General features: G+C 34.2%; 1 protein-coding gene across 1 annotated transcript; it reads right to left on the bottom strand.

Moving 5' to 3' along the window:
* On the bottom strand, positions 9,693-11,812 carry LOC109724501 (zinc-finger homeodomain protein 2-like). The gene has a single exon (XM_020253350.1). It carries the CDS (start codon positions 11,428-11,430, stop codon positions 10,438-10,440), a length of 993 nt encoding a protein of 330 aa, XP_020108939.1. The 5' UTR covers positions 11,431-11,812; the 3' UTR covers positions 9,693-10,437.

Below are 24,153 nucleotides of genomic sequence, written 5' to 3' on the forward strand. Positions count from 1 at the left end.
AGAGAGAGAGAGAGAGAGAGAGAGAGAGGGAGTTTTGCTAGAATACTATCGGTAGTAAATAGCACGGTTTACTACCGATTTGTTTTCGATGATAGAGCTTCTAAATTGATAATCGACACCGTTAAATATGATCTAAACTATTTAAACTATTTGGAAATCAAATTTACACATTTTCGATATTGTTCTCCTGTCCATCAAGTGAACAGAAAATGAATGGCTGGAAATGAATATACTTCAAAAAGTGATGATACAATTTTTATATTTGAAATCTAGAGTCTAGATCTTATTTTAAATAGTTCAAAGAATTTTTTAACAAAAATTTAGTTGATTTGAACTTTACTATATCGTTAACAGAGCAAACGCACTGAATATGGCCATTTAAAATATATTTTGTTGACCTTTGATCGTTCAGTTAGTGATGCCAAAATATCATGCAAATTTGATTTCTAGATATTTAAGTGGTCTACCATCTGTTCAACGGTGACGATCATGCGATTTGGGAGTATATTATCATTAAAATAAACTTCGAGGTAGTAAACTGAGTAGTTTATTACGATGAGTAGCCAGTTAAACTTATATATATATAGTTAGTATATATATTATAGTTATATATAATTGAGTACGCTATGCCTTTTAAAAGTACCAAGTATATTGGGTGTTGTAGATTTTAGCCGTATGCATAAAGGATATGCCGTTTTAGGATGATGTGAGCCCTAGGGTTTGATTGGTGTTGGGAAATAGATAAATCTATGGTTCGAAAATGATCGGAGATAGTAGATCTAACTGGTAAAAAAAATTAAGTTACAGCAAGATGCGTTGCGTACTGTTTACAAGCGATCATCAGATGGACTACTCTCTCTCTCTCTCTTCTCTCTCTCTTTCTCTCTCTTTCTTCTATATAATATTATATATATGAGATACTATATATTATACGCTATAATATGTATATATTATTATTATTTTTATTATATATATAGTTGAGTGGGAAATAGTATCCGGTAGCAACTTTTAGGCGCTCGGTTGCACCATTCGTGTTTGTTATATGAGTGAAGGCTTCATTATCAAGTTGCACACGATCGGTATCGGTTTGAACATGATCTATACACTTGATGAGCTTTCTAGCATAAACAAATCGTTACAATCATTTGGATCATGCAATTGAATCTAATGATCATAAGGTTTTAAAATTTGTAATTTTATGGTAAGATATGAAGGCGTTGGTTCGTTTAACCGGTATAAACTGATCCAATCTAAATGATTGTTGGATGAGAAATTCTTTTAAAAACTGATTTTAGATAAGTCTATTACTTCGATCGTTGATTACAATTCAATACTCAATTATTTTAAGGTATTTCAATATTCGGATGTTCTTTTACGCTACTTATGATTGACAAGAGAATAATATTGAAAAGTATAAAAAATTTGATTTCTAATACTTCAAAGTGGGTGGTAGATCGATGTTTCAACGGTGCCGATCGTCGATTTGAAGGCTCCATCAGTAAAAAACAAGATGGTGTGGAAACGAGCCGTTGCTACCGATTAGATTATTCCAAGCTCAACTATTATATATATATATATAGAGAGAGAGAGACTATCGAGAGAGATCGAACGAGAGAGTGCAGGGTTTGCTGTATGTTAGGAGCACAGAGGCCTCGGTTGTCTGAGGTTTCGATGATGGAATTTTCGAATCGAACGATGGCCATCGTTAGACTTGATCTAGTGCATTTGAAAGTTTTTAGAGAATCAATTTTTGCGATTTTTCAGAATATCTTATGCCTAGTGATCGAAAGGAGTTCAAAATACCTAATTTTTAATGTTGGATAATATAGCCGTTGTCAAGGTTAACGCTTCTTGTAGTAAGTATTCAATCGGGATTGAAATTTGATAGAAAATTTTTATTCTATCTACAACAGAGTCTTATTTCTGATCGAAATTTTTAGTACTATTACCACTTTTTATTTAGGATTTTTATTTTTCGTTAAAATTATTGTTTTGGAAAAATTCCGTTTCGATTTGGCTAGGTGAATGATATGAAAAATCGCAAAAATTATTTTCTAAGAATTTTAACTACGTAGATCAAGTTTGAACGGCAGTGGCGCATCGTCGATTCGAATACGCCATCATCGAAAAAATGGTCAGGAGCACGGAGGCTCCGTGCCTCCTGAGAGCACAGACAAGGCCTGCGATTATAATTATATATATATGATTATATATATATATAAGAGGAGAGAGGAGAGACGACTTAGAGGAGAGACGGGATCAGCGATTGATATCTTCGAGAGAGAGGATGAGTGAGGTTGCCGCTACTATGTTCCAAGGGGTGTTTCCATCGTTGCGACTTGCAAATCGGGTAGCTGAGACTTCTGTTAATTGGATCTAGATATTTGAAAGCTATCTCGAAATAAATTATTGCGATTTTTTGAATATTTTGCTAACGACTAAGGGGCTCAAAATTACGGGTATCTCGGTGAAAATAAAATCTTTAAAACGTGATTCTATGACATTAAAATTGTAGATAGATCAAAGGATAATTTATTTGTTGTATATAGTATTAAAGATTTCTATTAAAATTTTAACAGTGAACTATTGCAATATGTGTTTCTACTGTTATAACTTTGAAAGGTCACTAACGCCATTCAACTTATTGATTTTGAAGCTTTCGATCATAGGAAGTTGATTAAAAATATAAATTTATTTTCTAGGGGGATACTTCAAATAGCTCTAGATCAATTTTGATGAGGGAGTCGATGTATTCGTTCGAAGAGTCGCAATCGAACGACCTGGAAGGCACAGAGGTCGGTATTTCAAAAGCATAATAGCCCTTCTCTCTCTTCTTCTCCCGTTCCTCTCCTTATTATATATATAGTATTTAGTAGTCTTATGTGCTATTAGGAAGCATGACTCCTCCGTGTCACATACAGGGTTTATTCGATGATGAGTTTCGAATCCGACGTCGCTTGACGAGACTTGCTGATAAAGTGCAACAATTTATATATTATGAAGTGTATATCTAGAAAATAATTTGATCATACGAACGATGGCGATTTTTTTGGATATATTAACCTACACGACATCGGAAGAGTTCAATCAATGGCTGAAATAACAATATCACAAAAGAGTAGTTGGTGATTATAGCATAAAATTTTCGTTAAGATATTGTTTGCTCTTGTCAATAGTATAATAAATTTTAGCAAAGATTTTATTATGATGGTTTTTGTGAATACTTCGTTACGATTTAAACTTTGCAAACGGTACATAATATATTAAAATGTGCGTTGATTTTAACCTGCGTCGATAAGTAATGATATGCAAAAAACTGCAAATTTATTTTCTAGATATTAATAGTTGATTAAAGATCTAACGAGCGATCGTCGTTGAAAATGCATCTCGAAAACGGTGGAGCACGGAGGCTCGTGTCCTATTTAGCACCACAAGATACTACTTTATTATATATTATATATAGATAATAATATAGTATGAGGAGAGCGTGTTAAACGAGCAAACGCACTATATCGCCATTAAACTTTTAAATTTTGCTGACCCGTTGATCTTTCAGTGTAGTGATGCCAAAACAATCATTGAATTGATTTCTAAGATAACTTTAGGATGTGACAGTGGCAGTGCGAGCGGGGTGACGATCATCGAGGGGCGGGGGGGGAGAGTTTTTCATTAAAAATAAAATCGGAGGTAGTAAACTGAGTAGTATTATTACCGATAGTAGTCGGCCAGCAACTATATAGTATATATATATATTATATATCATAGTAGTAGTAGTGTGAGGAGTGGGCTTCCTATGCTTTCTAAAAGTACCAAGTTATGGGTGGGGTGCGTTGTTAGATTTTTAGGCAGTTGGGATAAAGAGGATGGATGCGGTGGTTAGGATGATGTGAGCGGAGGGTTGATGTTGGTAGGTTGGTTGAATAGTATATCCTAATTGGTCCGGAAAGATTGATTCGAGAAGTAGTAGATCTAACGGCTAAAAAAATTATAAGCACAAGATGCTTTGGGTACTTTGTTACAAGGCACCATAGCTGGCGACTCTCCTCTCTCTTCTCTCTCATCTCGTCTTCTCTCGTACTCTCTCTTATATAATATATATATATAATAGTATATTATATATATATATATATATATATATATATATACAGTATAGCTTGAGCTGGAATACTAGGCGGTAGCAAACTGGTCCGTTGCACCATTTTTTTTATGATGAAGGTCTTAATTGACGATCGGTATCGTTGAAACATGGATGCGGTATACCACTTTGAAGTAGTCTACGAACACATTCAAAATCATTTGGACATCATTGTTCTGAATGATCAAAGGTGTTTTAAAATTGTAATTTTAATGGTAGATATGAGGCGTTTTCTCGTTTAACGGTTTAAACTATCCAAATCGAATTGAATTTTCGGGGAGGAAGAGTGTGCTGTTGAGAAGTTGTTGAGAGAGGAAGATCTATACTCGTGCGATGTGTGGAGTGAGCGGAAATTTCCTACCATCATTTTTTAGAGGCAATTCATTTCAGCTGTTCATGGTTGTACGACCTACTTAGGTGCGACGAAGACGAATAATATTTGAAAAATGTATAGAAATGTGATTCTGATACTTCAAGTGGTGTAGATCATGTTCAACGGTGCCGGTCGGTGCGAGTGTGGAGAGGCGTGCATCATTAAAAACAGAATGAGTGGAACGAGCCGTTTGCTACGAGTGAGTATTGCCGATGGGGGGCGGGACTAGTAGGTATATACTATATATGTGGATCAGAGAGAGAGCCCGGCGACTTTGGTGTGGCAAGCCGGCCGTGGAACGCGAGCGGCCGACGGATAGAGAGAGGAGAGAGAGCAGGGTTGCTTGTACTCTCAGTGAGCACAGAGGCCCCTGCTCGCTGAGCGTTTTCGATGATGGAATTTTCGAATCGGACGATCGCTCCGTTAGACTTTGATCTAGCGCATTTGAAGTTTAGAAAAATAAGTTTTGCGATTTTTCGATATCAGTTTACCTAATCGATCGAAAGGATTCAAAAATCCATAATTGTTAATGGTTTGATATACTGCCTTTTCAAGTTTAACGGTTGGTAGAAGTATGTCAAATCAGATGAATTTTGATAGAAAAGTGGCGCGTGTGATTCTATCTTACAAGATCTATAATTTTTGATCGAAGTGTTTACGTACTTATCATCACCATTTTTATAGGATTCGGTTTAGTTTCAGCCTTGTTAAAATTATTGATTTTTGAATCCGTTTCGATTGCTAGTAATGTATCGAAAAATCGCAAGAATTATTTTCTAGAAAACTTTTAAATACGCTAGATCAAGTTTAAACGGAGACGCATCGTCGATTCGAAAACTCCATCATCGAGAAATGGCTCAAGGAGCACGGAGGCTCCGGCCCCTGCGCTGAGGCCACAGCAGCCCTGCTATATATATATAGGATTATATATATATATATATATATATAGCAGATGAGGGAAGAGATGAGAGAGAGAGAGAGTAGAGAGAGAGAGAGTGAGTGAGGCTACTATGCTTCCAAGTCGTTTTCCACGTTCGGGACTTTGCAAATCGTCGATCGCTTGTTAAACTTGGATTAGAGTATTTGAAGTATCTAGAAATGAAATTTGCGATTTTTTTCACTATCATTTGCCTAACGACGCCTTAAGGGGGCTCAAAATTGAACGGATGTATTTATGGTGGAAAATAAAAGGTCTTATAAAACTGATACTATGAATTAAAATTGTAGATCTCAAAGATATGTTATCTTGTTTTATATTAGTATAAAGAATTTTCGATTAAAATTTTACAGTGATTTGAATATTTTATACTGTTAAACTTGCAAACGGCTCACTTACGGCCATTACAATTATTGATTTTGAGCCTTACTTCGTCACTAGGCAAATGATATTAAAAAAATATTAAAATTTATTTTCTAGATACTTCAACTACTCTAGATCAAATTTAATGGAGCCGATCGCCATGATTCGAAAGTCGCAACATCGAAAAACGACCTGGACACGGGAAGGCCTCGTATTTCAAAAGCAAATTGCATTCTCTCTGGTCTCTCTCTCTCTCTTGCTCTTCTCTCTATATATACTCTAATATAGTAAGTAGATCTGTATGTGTGCCTATAGGAGATGAAGCCTCCGTGCTCCTAAGCCGTTTTCATGAATGAGCTTTCGAATCGCGATGCAGGTTCGTTAGCTTTGATCTTAGCGTATGTTAGAAGCATATATCACTAGAAATAAATTTTGCGGAATTTGTTTTTCGAGTTCATTACCTAACGATCGAAAGAGCTTCAAAATCAATGGCCCCTGAAAATAAAAGTATCACGAACAAGTGGTGATATAGCACTAAATTTCGATTCAGAAGATATTAATCTTGCTCATGTAAATGTTATAAATAATTATTTAGCAAAGTTTTATCTGATTTGATGAATATTACTCCTACACGTAAACTTGCAACGGCTACATCAATATGTTAAAATATTGTTGATCTTTAAACCCTTGCTCAGATCGATAGGTAAATTGATATCAAAAAAACTGCAAAATTTATTTTCTAGATACTTAAAATACGTTAGCATCAAGTCTACGAGAGCGATCGTCGATTTCGGAAAATCCATCATCAAAACGCTAGGACACGGAGGCTCCGCTGCTCCTATAGCACACAAGACCTAATATATATTATTATATAGATATACTATACTATTTATAGAGAGAGAGAGAGAGAGAGAGAGAGGCTGGTATACTATCGGTAGCACGGAAGCCTCAGTGCTACCAAGTTGTTTTCAATGATGCGGCTTCCAAATTGACGATCGGCTCCATTAGACTTGATCTACACTATTAAAAATATTTGGAAACTAAATTTCATAATTTTTCGACATCATTTGGCTAGTGATCAAAAGGTCTCAAAATTGACAATTTTAATGGTAAATGTGATGCGTTTATGAGTTTAATGGTATAAAACAATCTAAATCTGATGAAATTTTTATAAAAATTTTTTTTCACTATTTAGAGTAAGATCATCACCTCCGATCTTAAATTTAAGTATTTTATCATCATTTTTTATGAGATTTTTATTTTCAACCGTTCATTTTTAGACTATTCGTTTGATAGGTAAATGATACAGAAAAATTATGAAATTTAGTTTTCAAATATTTTTAATAGTGTAGATCAAGTCTAATGGAGCTGATCGTCGATTTGAAAGCCGCAACATTGAAAAAAACATAGTAGCACGGATGCCTCCGTGCTACCGATTGTATACCACTCTCGCTCTCTCTCTCTCTCTCTCTCTCTCTCTCTCTCTCTCTCTCTATATATATATATATATATATATATATATTAAACATAAATTTTATATAATTTATTGTATTGGAGAAAATGTTTTCCTTTATTATTAAGTTGGTTAGCGTACAATTACTACAACAGAATTAGATTATACAGATACATTCTTTGAACACTTTTATATATATTTGGGACACTTTTATATATATAAGTGACCTATTTATACCAAAACTTTTTTTAAAAATTTATTAAGGCCTAATTATAAAACCCAATCCAATCAAAAATAAAAAATTCCTCTATTCAACTAACCATACCCAACCCACTCGGCCTAATTACAAATAAAATAGGAAGAAAAAAAAAATGATCACCATCTCCCCTTTTCTTCCTCCGCCGCCGCAGCCGACGACGTAGGATTCCGACGGCTAGAGTTCGGTCGCGAGAATCTCGTAGGGACCGTAGAGGGCTATGATCGCCATGTATCCCTCGCCACAGGTCGCTGAAGAAGTGGATGCCAAATATCAAGGCGACCTATAGCGACCTCACATATTACAATACTTTTAAAAAGTGTTGATAATTTAGCCAGTAGTACTTTTTTGACCTGTACCGATATTTAAAAGTATCGTTATACACAACTTTTGTTATAGTGAATCAATCCAGCTAGTGGTAGAGATAATTTATTTAACAGAATTAATTTTGGAAGCTTACAAAATAGTTATTTTTTTATTTTTATTTTTTGTTGCTCAGTAAAGATTTTGGATGAAAAAATTACAAGCAATCAACTGTTTATTCTTACAAATTTTGATATAAAACATTTTACTTTAAAAAAAATAAACATGGTATCAAATGAGTAATTACCTAAAAAAATGGGCTAATTTAATAGCTCTCACTAGTATTCAGCTTAACATTGTTTGATTTCACTAATAGCATATGGCCAGTACCCTATTTGATTTCATCACTTTTTTAATCAAAATAAAATATATATAATTGGATATGCTAATCGATAGATTTCTTGTTATGCGTCCTAAATTTCAAATGTTGTCTCCTTAAAAAAACAGAAAGAAGAAAAAAAATTTTAAAAAAATTAATTTTTATTTCCCATTTCCAAACAAACTCTACAAATGTATAGATTGTGAACAATTTGTTACCAACCAAACCAGCGCACTCCATTATATATAAATTTTACATTTAAAAAAAAACATTTAAAAGATAATATCAATACTTAATTTCTTAATTTAATTAAATATAACAATTGAAATTAAACTGAGAAGCACATAAATTAAAGTAAAGAGGAGTTCAAACACAGAAATTTAACTAGATCGGAAGCCAATTTAAAAAATTGGTCCTTTTCGTAGGGAAGGGAGATCAAGTTCGGTCCACAAGCCACGCGGTAGACCATTTCCAGCTAATTTATACTTTTGTCAGGAGGGACTATATGGTGGACCATATACGCCAGACCCATTGATTAGCTATTATATTCCAACTGACCAGGCCACGCCCGGGTCAGAACCCACACTAGCTCAGGCCCCCACTCCACAAAACAAAATCATAAAACACCAAAAAAAAAAAAAAAAAAAAAAACTCTCGCACTCAACCAATAAATGTAGCACACTCTCTCTCTCTCTCTCTCTCTCTCTCTCTCTCTCTCTCTCTCTCTCTCTCTCTCTCTCCATATGTGTGTGTGTGTGTGTGTGTGTTCATTTCAACGACCACTTCAACTAAGTTGTACCTGCGAATCCGCACGAAGATCGCACTCATCCATCTCTCAAGCCCAATTCTTATGTTTTTTCTCCGTCACCATCCACCATATATAGAAGACCAAACTGGTACATGTCTCCCTCTCATCGCACAGAGGATATCGGACATTTAAACAAACAGGTATTTTCCCGAGTTCGTAGTGAAACTAGGAAGAAGAGTACAAAGAAGACGACGAAAAAAAAAGATGAGAATATTGTAGCTAGCTAGTGTTGTTATTAAAGTTATCATCTGAACATTAATGGTGAGGAACTGCACCACACTACCCACGAGAGATGATGACATATGCAATACTAGTCATAAATGCATACTAGTATAAGCCACAGAGAGAGAGAGAGAGAGAGAGAGAGAGAGAGAGAGAGAGAGGAAGTTCTCTTGACTCCTCCTTGCATTGCCAACATTGAAAAAAAAGAAAAAGAAACTGCATATAGATGAAAAAAAGAAAAAGAAACTGCATATAGATGAGGCTAAGTTTAAAAAAAAAAAAAAAAAGGGAAAGTTTGAGGTCAGCGCCATGTAATTAATTTCATGTACTGGAAATAAAAAAAAAAAGAGAGAATGAGAAAGAACTCGCATGCTTCCGCATTAAATTACTATCCTAGGAACATGTTATTGCACCTCTCTATCTTTCTATCATTAAACTTAGAAAACATTGCAAGAGGAAGAAGAAACTAGAAATTAAGCATTTGTTGTTGTAGAACAAAGGGTGGGCACCAATAAATTAAGAACATACAACATGCATACAAGATGCACCAAAACACTACAAATGCTTGTTAGAGAAGAGAAGAGAAGAGAATAGCATGATGACGAAAGTTTGAGAAGAGAAGCTCTACAACACAAAAGAGAGGGAGAGAGATAGAGAGAGGGGATGGAAGAGGCGAATATAACAGTGCCACAAAGGACTCTTATCCCTACCACTCCATGTCTCTTTGATTCTCCCTTCTCACATGAACTAGGTTCGTAGTAAATTTATTCCCTTCACCCTCTCTCTAGATCTCTCTCTCTCTCTCTCTCTCTCTCTGTGTCGAATCAAAACAAAAGGAAAGAAACGAACAATGCAGTTAGCCAGAACAACTCAGTGGCACATTAATTACCAAATGGCCAACCTCCTTCCAACCAGCATATCCATTACAACATCACATAACACAAAATCCAACCTGATCCCTAGCTAGCTAGCTAGCTACTCCCTAACAAAAGAACTACAACATCACAAAAGAAAAAGAGAAAAAGGGAAAATAAAATAAAAATAAAAATAAAAATAGAAATAAAAAACATGCTAGACCCCCGCCCTCCTCCCATATATAATAATAATAATAATAATAATAGAGAGAGAGAGAGAGAGAGAGAGAGAGAGAGGCCAGGGAAGGGCATTTAATTGGTTTGTAGCGGGCCGGAGGGAGGGTGGTTAATGAATTAGGGTTTCTTACCGAGGGTGTGCTTGTTGTTGTGCATCCAGACCTTGAGGACGTGGCGCTTGATGCAGGCGTCGGTGCAGAACTGCTGCACGGCCGCCTCGTCGTGCTTCTGCAGCCGCCATCCGACCCGCTCGGCGAACGCCAGCATCTTGTCCTTCTGCTCCTGCGTGAACTTGGTCCGGAACCTCTTCTTCCCGGACGCCCCCCCGCCCGAACCCGACGCCGCACCCGCACCCGCCCCCGCTCCCCCGCCCCCCATCATCATCATCATCATCATCGCCGGGTTCGACACGTCCTCCCCCTCCTCCCTGCCGCCGCCAGACGTCGACGGCAGCGCCAGCGCCGGCGGAGGAGGGGGCGCGCGGTGCTGCTGCCCGGCGGCGGAGGCGGAGATCTGCAGGTGCGGAGGCGGCTGGTGGAGGTAGCCGGCCGGGGTGCGGTAGTAGGGCGAGAACTGTTGGTGGTGGTGGTACTGGTACTGTAAGGCGGCGGCAGCGGCCGTCGGCAGTGCGGCGTCGGTGATGGCGGCGGCGGAGTCGGGGGACTCCTTGCGGTGGAAGTTGCGGTGGCAGCTGCAGGCCGCGCAGCGGAGGGCGTCGAGCGTGCCCTCCTCCCCCGCCGCCATGAACTCCCCGCACCCGTCCACCGCGTGGCCCCCGATCCCCACCGCGTGGTTCTTCAAGCACTCCCGATACCTCCCTCCCCCACCCCCTGCGCCCGTCATCTTCCGGTTAATAATAATACTCGACCCCCCCGGACCCCCCTCCGCTCCCCCACCGCCCCTCCCCGACGCCGCTCCTCCGCCCTGATCTTCTCTCCGCGAATTCCCCGCCCCGCTCGGGCCCTCGTAGCTCGACCCCGCCGCGGCCACCTCCATCTCCCCCTCTTCTTCTTCCTCCTCCTCCTCCTCCTCCTCTTCTTCTTCTTCTTCTTCTTCCTCCTCCTCTTCTTCTTCTTCTTCCTCCGCCTCGTCGTGCTCCTCGAACTCCATTCCGCCGCGGATCAGCTCCTCCCCCGCATCCGTCCCCCTCCCCCGCGATCACCGGTAAGATCTCGCCATCCTCCTCTTCAATCTCTCTCTCTCTCCCTCTTTTTCTTTCTTTTTCTCTCCTTTTCTCCCTCTCTCTGTGTCTCTCTCTCTCTCTCTCTCTCTGTCTCTGTCTCTCTCTCTCTCTCTATTTTGTGCGCTGGGTTAATTTTAGCGCGAGGTTAAGGAAGGGGATAAGAGAAATAAGGAGAGTGTGGACGCTATCAATTTGGCGCACCGCCCTGCGTGCGAGCTTTAGTGATGATACAAAACACTCTCTCTCTCTCGCTCTCTCTCTCTCTCTCTCTCTCTCTGTCTCTCGCGCTCTCTCTCTCTCTCGCTCTCTCTCTCTCTCTCTCTCTCTCTGTCTCCCGCGCTCTCTCTCTCTCTCTACTCTCACTCTCTCTCTCTCTCTACTCTCTGCTCTCTGAAAGCTAGTTGCTTTCCTACTCTCTCTCTCTCTGGTCGCTATCGCTTCCTCCCGGTCTCCGCAGGCCGGGTTGACCGGATACTCCCGGTACAAGAGCATAACCTTACTTACACGCTCCGTAATAACGACGATGCTCATTACTGCATTAAGATCCACATATTATAAGTGGTAAACATCACATAATTTTCTTCTCTTCTTTATCATGTTGCGCCTAATTCGTGTGATCATTTGCCAGTTTACTGTACGTATTAGCAAAATATCACGTCAGAATTAAATAAATATCTAAACTAAAATAATTAACTGACGAAGAAAACTATTTGTTAATTTTCCAAGACCTTAGTTATGCTGTATGTTTTGTCGTGATGTGTACATAATTATTATTAGAAGAATTATGTATCTACTTTTTTTTTTGGTGTTCTAGAAATTTATGATAGAAATTAACATCTTTAAAAATAGGAGCAAGAACACTCAAATGAAAAAACAAAACAAAAAAATAAAAACAAAAACGAACTAGTGAAGACGTACAATTTCTAACGAGACATCGTTCAATTTATTGTTGATGCAATTGTGAGATTCGTATCATTTATGTGATGAATGAAATATGAGGCGGTCTCACTTTCAACATAATCCCAATCAAATTTTGATTTGATAAAGACAATAAGTTGACTTTCACTTTCCTATTTGACACGCAAAACTTAAATGTGAAAACAATGCAACATAAGTAAGTAAACTGCACCGATAATAAATTAGCTGACTTTTAACTAGTCGTTGGCATCAAGACAAGTTTAATAAATTAGAAAAGCAGTAGGCAAAATTATGATGGGAAAAAAGTACAAAATGTTTCTGATAATATATAAGACTAATGTTAGTGATCATACAATATAGAAAAACGGAGCTGATTTTGATATTATCAAAAAAAAAATCTAAATTATAATTAGATTAGATCCAATAACAACTCTAGTAATATCAAATTTAGCTTTGAAAGTATACATTACGTATAGAAAAACTTATAATTTTTGGCTCTAACGTTGGTTCGTAGTATTAAGAAAAAAAAAAAAATCTTTTCTTTCTTTCTTTCTTTCTTTTTTTTTTTNCCCCCCCCCAATCCCTCTCTTTTTTTTTCATATTAACAGCTCTTCAACTTTTAATTTTTTTAAATTAAATAGTTTTAGCCAATTAATTATGAATTTAAATAAATTTATCGATGGATTTATCAAAATTAATATGGTTTATTATTTTTAGCAAATAAAATTAGATTAATTGGCTGCCGATAGCAAATAAAACTAATAAATTTAATGAGATATTTGTTTTTAGATAAATATAAAATTAAAAATTAAAAAAATTAAATTAAGAGAGTCTCAATCACACTAAAAATAAAAAAATAATACTATATGTGCACACAAAAGTGTATATAAATCTTGCATTTTATTTATCCAAAGATTGCTTTTATTATACTAGTCTCTTTTCATTTTAATACTAAAATTTAAATAAATTATTTTAGTTAGATGAATAGAGCATAAGATTTATACTATAAAAAAATAAATAGATGAGATATTCAAATGTGTTTCCTAAAAATAAATAAATTTAAAACATTCAAAATTTACTTGAACAAGTGACCATTCTGAATCGGCTATCAAACCTTTTAAAATTTTGATTTTACTATTTAAGTCAATCAATGATATTTCGACTTAAAATTTTTAATGTATTATTTATTTTTATAGATCTAATAAGTATATTTTTATGCAATTCTCACAGCTATAAATTTATTAAAGTAATTATATTAGGTTAAATTAATTTTGTAATCAAAATAACATTAACTAACTCAAATTGAATAAGTAGAAAGATTAAATAATAAACTAAATTTTTTTAAAAGTTACATAATCGTATCAAAATAATTTGTAATTTAGATGAGTTATTTAAGTTTTCACCATAAAAATAATAATAATAATAATAATAATAATAATAATAAAGTTGTTGGGCATTTAAAGGGACTCAGGGATACGTGAGTGGGTTCTCCGACATGCGTGACGCTACTGCAGGCGTCAACATGCATTTAATGTAAGCCGTGTCCGAAAAAGAAAAACCAACTTCCCCTCTTCCTTATTATTCCTTCCTTCCTTCCTTCCTTCCTCAAGGAATGGAAATGGATCTACTACAATATTGTTCTCTCATCATCAGTTTACTTCATCTTTAGCTCTTATATTTATATGCAATAAATTAGATAAAAATATTCTTTGTGAACACGTTCTTACGTTCCCCCAGATGATGAGGCAAATGCAGTGGATGCAAGCAATATCCTACTTCTTATGAAATATTTAGGGACCGTTTGATTGTATTCAATTGCAACTACACTGCAGTTATAACTGTACATAAACGTAAATTCGGTATTTAATTTAAAGTATTTAACTTCAACTTCTGCAGTTGAAACTACAGTAGAAGGTCCAAATACAGCAATTAGAACTATGCCCAAATTAATATGCTTACCTCTTTATTTATTTTTGAAAAAAAAAATATTTTTTTGTTACATTGAAAGTAATCTCACCATTATATATATAATGATAAAATTTTAAATAAATTATTTATAATTGTATTGCTTTTTACTATATCGAATCAAACAAGATGTATAAAGTTGCAATTGTTATATTTTCAATTGCATATATCTCTAACTACATTGCATTTTTAATTACATCAAATCAAACAGTCCTTTAATTTGAAAACACGATGGAAAAATTAGTAGTTGACACATGCGATTTATCACAAAATAAGTTATTCAATATTTCTGTATTCTTAGATATAAGAGAAACTATTCATCCTTATTATTATCTATTATGTATAGTGTATCTTTCGAGCTTGAAGCCTAGAAGTTATAGTTTTTAAAGCAGAGATCTCCAACTTCACAAAACATAACTTTGCTACAATACTAGGTAAATTCAAATTTTTATAATATTTATTTGGTACAACCTATGTAACATTATAATTTGTTTATATTAAGTTTTGAATTCATTCAACAATCATCTTGAAAATTTAAACTCGTTTGAGACAGAGATAATGCACAAATTAGAATCTAAGGTGTCCAAAATATAGGGTAATGAAGGGTAGTAAAAGAGCGCGTGGTAGTTTATGTAATTAAACCTTTGTTCTTTACTATACACACGAATCCCATGTAATTGTTTCGTGTACGTATATAATCGTGAATAAAGTTTTTATTGCAATAATTATGCCACAAAGCCATTCAAAGATATTATACTAATTTTATGTTGAAATAAGTGTAATTCTTTTTTTTTATATATTCATGTGCAGTAAACAGAAGAACAATGTTACTTGCACATCTTACACTCTAATTTCTCAAACGCTCAAATTCTACTCACTTATCTTATCTATTCCTTTTAAATGCCAATTTTTTTTTTTAAAAAAAAACTCTTTAATAATAGGATGTAAGTTGTATATTATATAATAGAGTGTACAAAAGCAATTTTCTTGTGAGAAAGATCTTTGATTTGATATTTACTGTTACTTTGTTTAGAATATTGTAATTTTCATGTCACTATCTGGTGCGAATAAATCGTCATCAAGTTGACCCGTATTTTTCTGATTGACCACTTAAGTCCAATCTAATCTGCTTTGCCCACTTAAATAAATGTTCATTCAATGGGGCTTTGTCCATGTCCATCTCTATCTACAGCAAAAACCAAAAAGAAATAAAATTTTTTGAGTCTTAAAAAAGGGTGTTATTTATCTACATGATGAATAATCCTGTTTCCACTCTTAAATTGTGTCCAAAGTGTAAGATTTTTCCCTTGCTTGCTCACGTGGCACGCACGTGTCTCCACCTCTGTGTAACTGTAACCTCCTCTTGTGTGTATATGATATGATGATTATCCAATTATGGAAGTAGGAATTTTGGGGCTTTTTGGGGAATTTCTCATCATGGAAAAGCTTAATGGTCCCTGCATGGAGGATTTGGACTGTTCCATATATTACATGGAGAGTCCAAAAGGACCAAAACTAAGCCTTATCCGTGGTTAAAACCTTATCTTTGTGGAGGGGTTTAGGCACCACAAATAGCAATTCTTGCTAATCCAAATGTGGGCCTCGTATACCACCGAATTGTTTCTGGGTTTTTTAACATGGATACCGACTAATTGTTGCATCCAATTGGTCCAAATTATCTAAATGGGACCACTATGGATAGGTATTAAAATAATAATAATCGATAATTTTTATTAAAAATAAATTAGACGGTCCCAAATGGTCACTACGAGAAAATCTCAATATAAAAACGTTTTTTAGACGATACTTGGGTGAAATATCTCCAAACGTCCCTACAATGTAGTAAATACCGACGCTTTAAAAAGTATCGTCATATGAACCTTCTATTATATCAAACTAATTTATTAACTGATAAATTTTACTATTATATTTTTAAATTATTAATATTTTAAAACATCAAAATATAATTTATCGATGCCCGGCATAAGTGCTGCTATATACGTAGCGACTCTTCATTTATCAACGTTTTCAAATGTGACGCTTTTAAGCATCGATAAATATTAAAAAACAATGTCAATTATTAATTTTCTTATAGTGAGAGTAGAGATGGGTCAATTGGGTCTTGTGGAAGTTGAAACTTGGTGGGAAGTGGTAATAGGGCAAAGTATAAAATATAGAATCAAACAAAAGCCACAAACTATGCCGTTAAGTGTTTGTTATTATAGTCCTTAATTACTCAGGTGGGGGACTTGTATTAAATGTAAATATTAAATGAATCGTTTGTATCAATTGTTTATTTATTTTATTTTTTTTAAGAAATTATCGTTTTACATAATCTAACATATATAGTATAAAAATAAGAAAAAAATTTGAGTTCAAATCCGATCAAATTAAATTTTAATTAATTTTCTCTCAACTTACACTCGAGGAAAGTGTTAGATATAATTAAATATGAATAATACCATCCCGAGAGAGAGATTCTTAAAGGTAAATTAATTGCACCAGGGTTCAATTTAGTTGTTATGTCTCTTATAAGGTAGGTTCATATTATTATTATTTGTTATTATTTGCAATCTAGTTCTCTCGTTTGAAATCTTAGCTAAATTTAATTGGATGCCTTTCTATTTAAACAATTGGAAATTTTATGAAAAATGCAACAAAAATGAAGGATCAGAGATTTGAATTTTCACTTGTTAAAGTTTGTATTTAGGGATTAAACCAAAATCTGGTAAAGAAAAAAGGCACGGAGATTCCTGGTGCATGCAACTTTATCCTGCCTATACAGTTTGGACACCTTTTTTTTTAAATTTTCTTTTTATTTTTATACTTTTTCTTAATCAAAGAGAAAAAAAAGTTCACATCAAACATGCAAGGGACACTAGCGTGATGTGTGGGGAGATGGTAAAAAGGACGTTTGGCAAAACACGCCCATGCAAGATCGTACTGTAGAAAGCTTACATATATAAGAGAGGATTGACAGAGCCCTTAAAGCGTGAAAGATCGTTCTCACTCAGGAAAAAATAAAAAATAAAAAAGTAGGAAAATTATTATTTTTTTTTTAGAAAAAATTATTATGCTGTTCGCCTGAAACATGTTATTAGAGTTCGAATTTAAAATTTCGAGTACCAATCATCTATCTGTTTATCATTTATACTAAGTAACCGTTGGTAAGTAAAAAGATTGTTAATGAACAACAGCATGTTAAATGCTGTTTGTAAGGGATCGAACTTAAATTTGAATTTTTGTATGTGCGTTTGAACACAAAAGAAACAAAAAAAAGTTTGATCCCGCAACTCCTCGTGCGATATATTAATTAGTTACTGATTTTTGGGAAGTGTTGAGGTAGACGAGCTTATTACCAACTTCACTAGAAGAAAAAAAAAAAAGAAAATAGAAAAAAAAAAGGACTTTTATTGAACCATTTTCTTTCTATATCCACATAGTGCAAGCTTATTGCTAGGTTGTAAAACCAAATACCTACCTATATGCACGTTTGGTGGCTTCATTTACATGATTTGATGAAAATTACCTTCGTGGAAAGTCAGAATCTTTATTTCTGTTGTTTACTATTATGGATTTTTTTTTTTAATGTAGCATATATTAATAATGGCTGCATATAATTAGTTGCATTGAGCATGTAACAAGAAAATTGTTAGGACCTGTTTGGTTGGCACTAATAACATATTACTAGAAATAAAAAAAATATTAAAGGATCTTATTCTTGGTTATTCTATTATTAAAAATGTGACATTCTGGTGTTAAGCTCCCACGACCATATTATTTAATTGTATTATTTAAAATTACAAAAAATATATAAGTAATATATTTATTTTATTAATTAATTTTAAATAATGCTATAAAAAATTTTAACATATTTTTAGAAAAAAAAAGAGAGAGAATATAGGTTAGAGAGAGAGCATAACTAAAGAAATAGGGCGAGAGATGGAGACAAGATTAGAGAGAGGAAGAGAGTTGAGATTTTAGAAAAATAGGGGGAGAGAGAGCTAATTAGTTTAGAGAAAAAAAAGAGTTAAACTTTAGAGAGAGGAAGATAAGTTTAGAGAGAGGTATGAGGTAAGAATACTAAAGGAAAATAATATCAATTAGCTGACGAGTGGAGAGAGAGAAAAAGATCATATTCTGATTATCTGAATCTATTATTACGAGGATATCCATCCTCCCTCAAAGATAAGTTTAAAGAGAGGTATGAGATAAGAGTACTAAAGAAAAACAGTACCAACTAGTCGGTGGGTGGGGAGAAAGAAACAATTAGACATATTATGATTATCCGAATCTATTAATATGAGGATATCAGTTCTCCCTCAACGAAATAAGATTAGTATTTTGGAATGAATCTCATTCCCAAATAACTCTAATATTATCAACCAGATTATTTAATGCGTTTAGCGAAATACCGTCATATTTTTCAATTTTTATTGAATTTTTTTTTAAGAACAAAAATAATTATTAGGAATTTTAAAGAGATACTACAGACCAAACGCATCCTTACTGCCACGAGCTACAAATATATAGCACACGAAATTTTGGTCGGGGACATAAGGTGCAGGAGATCTCCACAAACCTGTGAGCTTTAAGTTTTTAGATCAATTTTAGCAAAGAATTAATAATTTAAACTTTTGAATTGGTTCGAGTATGGTAATAATTTAAAACTCTTACTGTTTTATTATTTTATATAATTTTCATCAAAACGAGTAGTAAAAATTACTTTCTCCCCTTCAATTACTGCACCATGCCAAAGGTGAACATGGCTCTTATTCCCCTGAGCCGCTCAGGGGGGCGACACGCTGCAGTCGCCATACATCGGGCCCTGCCATTTTGGCAGCAAACCCCGCAAGTCGAGTATAAGCTATAATTATTGTTATAATAAAGACATAACTGCTTCTCCCAAACGCAAACAGAGAGAGAGAGAGAGAGAGAGAGAGAGAGCTTTTAGGAGGAGAGGAGAAGAGTAGGACAAAAACACTGTAGTAGCTGGGGGGAGGAGCAGGTACAGGGAGAGGCACTGTAGCAGCTGCATGCAGCAGCTGGTGCAGGTGCGCACAGGTTGCTAGCTGCAGCAAAACACGCATTCTACTCCCCAGCACGTACTGCAAGCAAAAACCAAACTCACGAGAGATCGAACCTACCTAGCTTACCACTCTTCTATGCATAATAACCACTCTGTCACCGACCGTTCCTAGAGCAAGTGGTAAAGAGCTTGATGGTTGGTACCCGAGACCCAAGTTCGAATCCTAGTTGATTCACATTTTCAGCTAAGTTTATTTCTAAATGAAATAAATGAAGCGGGTAGCATGCTACCTATCTCTCTCTTAAAAAAAAAAAAAAATAAAAAAAAGAACATTGTTCTTTCATAAAACANTCAAAAATCGGATCCAATAGCTACACTAAAAGAATTGAGCTAGAATACTATTAATAGTATTTAGACTTTTTTACTATCGATTTTTTAGCCGTTAGATCTACATTTTAATCAATTCTATTATTCAACCAACCACTCACTGAACCCTACGGGACCACTGTCGTCCTAACCCTATAATTCTTCATTCAAGAGTTAAAAACTCGATAGTACAAGAGTCCGAATGCTATTAATAGTATTCTAGCCCAATTCACACTGAAATATTATTATTGAATTAAGGATCACTAGTCGTTGATTAAACCAATTACGTCATTATATTTTTCATAATATTTAATTATTATTTTTAATTTAAATTATATTATATATAGAAAATTATACGTATGTTGTTATTCTAGTATTATACCTAATTATAAAATATTGATTTGCATGCCAAATTAAGTTGATATAAGTTTTCAAGTTTTATTTTTTATAAAACTAAAATGTATTAATAGAAAATAAAATCAGTTAAGTTGATTTTAGGCCGTTGGATAATTAATATGACTTGATATATAAAAGAAAAAAAATCTGGCTGGTTTGATTAAAACTAGATTGGTTTCACTTGTTCAATCGCTGATTTGATCAGTTCAAAGCCACTTTTTCATTTATCCGGTCTAAAAGGTTGAACCAAACCGTTTTATAGATTGAGTTACGGTCGAATCGGTTAAACCGGCTTTTTCATTTATCCGGTTTAAAAGGTTGATCCAAACCGTTTTATAGATTGAGTTACGGTCGGATCAGTTAAACCAGCTAGTTTGAACTCGTTTTGAATCATTGCATTATGGTAGAAATGCATGGAGTGTGATAAGTGCAGCGCGAAATTATGATGAAAAAATATTTTATTTATTTTCTTTATATTATAATCAGTACTTAGTTACAATTAATGTATTTTTTACGATTTTATTAAAAAATGAAGAAACATATAGCTATATATTTTCACCCTAACTTTGTTTGATTTACTAGTGTTAGGTGAACCTTAATACCAAAGCAATCCTTAAGCTAATAAGTTTCCTCCCCTGTATAATTTAACATCTTCCTACTGAAAGCTTTTAAATATAAAATATTAAAATTATTATTTTTTTAGTTTAAAATTGAAGTTAATTAGCCATTTTATATGGTACCATAGTAAAAATTTTAAAATCCAGGATTTTAATATCATGTTTACAAAACCAGATAGAATTAGTGAAATCGTACTTTTGATATTAAACTGAGCCTTAGACATTTTTATATTTCACACATGTTTTATTTTAATTTTTAAAAATAACATTTTTATTTGATAAATATATATTAAATAAAACACCTAGAATTGAGCATAAAATGTTCAGTTATTAAACATAAATTGTAAAACATACTATAAATCAAGAGTGGTAGAATTGAAATAAGATATATAATTAATTTTCTCAAATAATACAGGAAAATAAATTAAGTAAATAAGATATTTTGAAACTCAAAATTTGAACATTCATTTTCAAAAGTTTATGGACTCGTGATGCAATTTATCATCTAATTTTAGTATCCCACGCTACTGTTCCTCTGGTTACTACTTTAGAACTCTTTATTTTTTATAATGAGAGAGAGAGAGAGAGAGAGAGAGAGAAAGAAGGGGGGGTTTGGTACAATTGAGGGTTTTTGTAGAGAAAAGGGTGTTGGATGTTGACAAGTCGAAAAAAAGTTGCTCGACCGTGATTTCCATTTCTATTCCCTTGCAGGCCTTTTACCCCTTTATTACTCTTTTATTATTTTTCATTTTCACTTTTTTGTTTTTTCTTTTTTGGTCCTTTTACTCTCTCTCTCTCTCTCTCTCTCTCTCTCTCTCTCTCTCATCGCACCACCTCTCCCACCAAACCCACTTAAATTTATTCTTTATTTGTGATAAGATTTCGCTTCCACAGCAATAATGAATGGCCGGAGCAATTGGGTAAAATGCGGTAATTGTTGGTATTTATTGGTTGGTAAAATTACACAGAAAGGACCACACACAGAAAATGGTGGATATATACTTGTCAACAGCTGGAGCCTGGAGGAGAAATATATTATTGGAGGATGAACTGGTTAATTTCACCAATCGATCACACCACTCATGCACCCAGTTTCTCAAACCTTATTTATTAATTAGATACCTTTGAGCCTAACCTAAATACCATCACTAGATGAATCTAAATATATGATGCAAAATAAGATAGTAATTAATTAAGTGGCTTGCATTAATTAATTATAATCTCCTAAAATGTGAAGTGTACGTAATTGATTTCATTGGTGCTAGCTAGGTCCAAACTCACTCAACACCAAATTTGTAGTCATAAATAATTGATGTAGATAATTAACATTGCATTAATTCATTTGCATTTTGATCTTTTCTTTGTTCACTTTAATGCATGCATGCCAGCAGATAATTAGATAGACGCGACTTTAATTATTTATTTTTTGGGACTTCTTTCACTTTACAAAAATTAATAAATTGTTGTTACAAGTTTACAAGTGAACGGTATTTTATCAGATAATTAATAAATAGTAAACGATAGATATATACTAATTAATGAGTTCATACTTAATCTGCTTAAGTTTTTAAGTTGAATATTCTTGAAACTATGTTTAGAGAGAGAGAGAGAGAGAGAGAAAGCATGAGAGCTGTGTTTTGGAATGGCCGAGGGAGAGAGAATGCATGTCTCTATATATGGTAAAAGATAAAAGGGCTTGGGTTGTGTGTGTGTGTGTGTGTGTGTGTGTGTGTGTGTGTGAGAGAGAGAGAGAGAGAGAGAGAGAGAGAGAGGTGTTATGGAATGTGGAGAGAGAGAGAGAGAGAGAGAGAGAGAGAGAGAGAGAATGTCTCTGTGATAAAAGTTAAAAAGGCTTGTTGCTTTGTCTCCTAAGACTCCCAGCATCATTGCCTTTGTTCCTCTTCCCCCCCCCCTCTCTTTTACTGTTATCCGTGTATCTGTTCATTTCCCCATTCACGGCCTCCATTTACCCACGCATGAACTTCCCCCCACCCCAAAAGAAACAAAACAAGAGAGCATGGAGCTAAAAAGAAAAGCTCCCCCTTGAACTTATGAGATATTGAACTATATATATAATCCTGTGAATGCAATTATATAGAGAGAGAAAGTTTGCGTATGTATGTTATGTTCTTCTATGTGCGTGCTTTATATATGTATAAATGATATTTTCTTTGCATCATGATTACTCGTTTCCACCTTTGGCTTGACATTAGCTCCCACCTTTTTTCCTCCCATCCCACCAACACACTATTTCACAAAATGTTCTCCTATCCCCATGACTCCATTTAACACTGGTCATGTTGCCCCCCCCCCCAAAAAAAAAGGAAAAAAGAAAATCAAGAGAGTAAGTTTTATTCACATCCTAATCAAGTGAAATGGATAAGTTAGGTGTAAACATGTTTAGTTAGATGTTAACCTGCATGCATGAATGATGCAGTCCTAGAGTGGTATGAATGAGAGGAGGAAATTAACATAAGAAAGAAAGAGAGAGATAGAAGAATCATTTGTCATTATAGAAACCTTGGGCTCTTTCTAATTAAATACTAAGGGGGCAATTGCTTATATACTCCTGAAAAGTTTCTAACTTTCTGATATATTCCTCTAAAAATAATTTTTTTATGTTCCAACCTATTTCAAATATATCTTTAGAGTTAAATTATGTTAATGAATTATTAGCAATAGCTGTTATCTTTATAAAATTATTATTTTTCTTTTTTAAATTTATCCTTTTATCATCATCGACTTTTCTTATTCGCCCTTAAGTTAGGGATATAACAAGTATTTTCATTCTTGATCTTTTTAAATATACCCTTCTACCATCACTAACAATTAGTCAAATATCTACCAGAGTTAAAAAAAATCAAAATATCTTTTCTTATTCGCCCTTAAGTTAGGGATATAACAAGTATTTTCATTCTTGATCTTTTTAAATATACCCTTCTACCATCACTAACATTTTTTATTTACCCTTAAGTTATGAACAAAAAAGATATTTTGATTTTTTTTAACTCTGGTAGATATTTGACTAATTCTTAATTATCCAAGTTAACTTAACGTGTAGTAACTGTAGGAGTATTTTAGAATAATGGAGAAACATATAAAGTATATATTGAAAAGAAAAAAAAGGAAGAATAATAAAATATTTTCGAAATTTTGAGAGATATATAGGCAATTATTCCAAATGCTAACATACATTCTGGTCAGAAAAAAGAAAAAAAAGAAAAAAGGAATTTTGTTAAGTAACAAAACTGTTCTATTAGCTCATAAATTATGTAAAAATAAATAAATAAAAATAGTTAAAAGACTAAATAATAAATTTAAAATTTTGAATTTATTTAGATTCATATATATATTAGCAC

The sequence above is a fragment of the Ananas comosus genome, linkage group 2 (assembly GCF_001540865.1).
Source record: "Ananas comosus cultivar F153 linkage group 2, ASM154086v1, whole genome shotgun sequence".
NCBI lineage: Eukaryota > Viridiplantae > Streptophyta > Magnoliopsida > Poales > Bromeliaceae > Ananas > Ananas comosus.

What these genes read in the sequence shown, in the direction of transcription:
- LOC109724501 (XM_020253350.1), bottom strand. Translation starts at nt 11,430, where the DNA reads ATGGAGTTCGAGGAGCACGACGAGGCGGAGGAAGAAGAAGAAGAAGAG.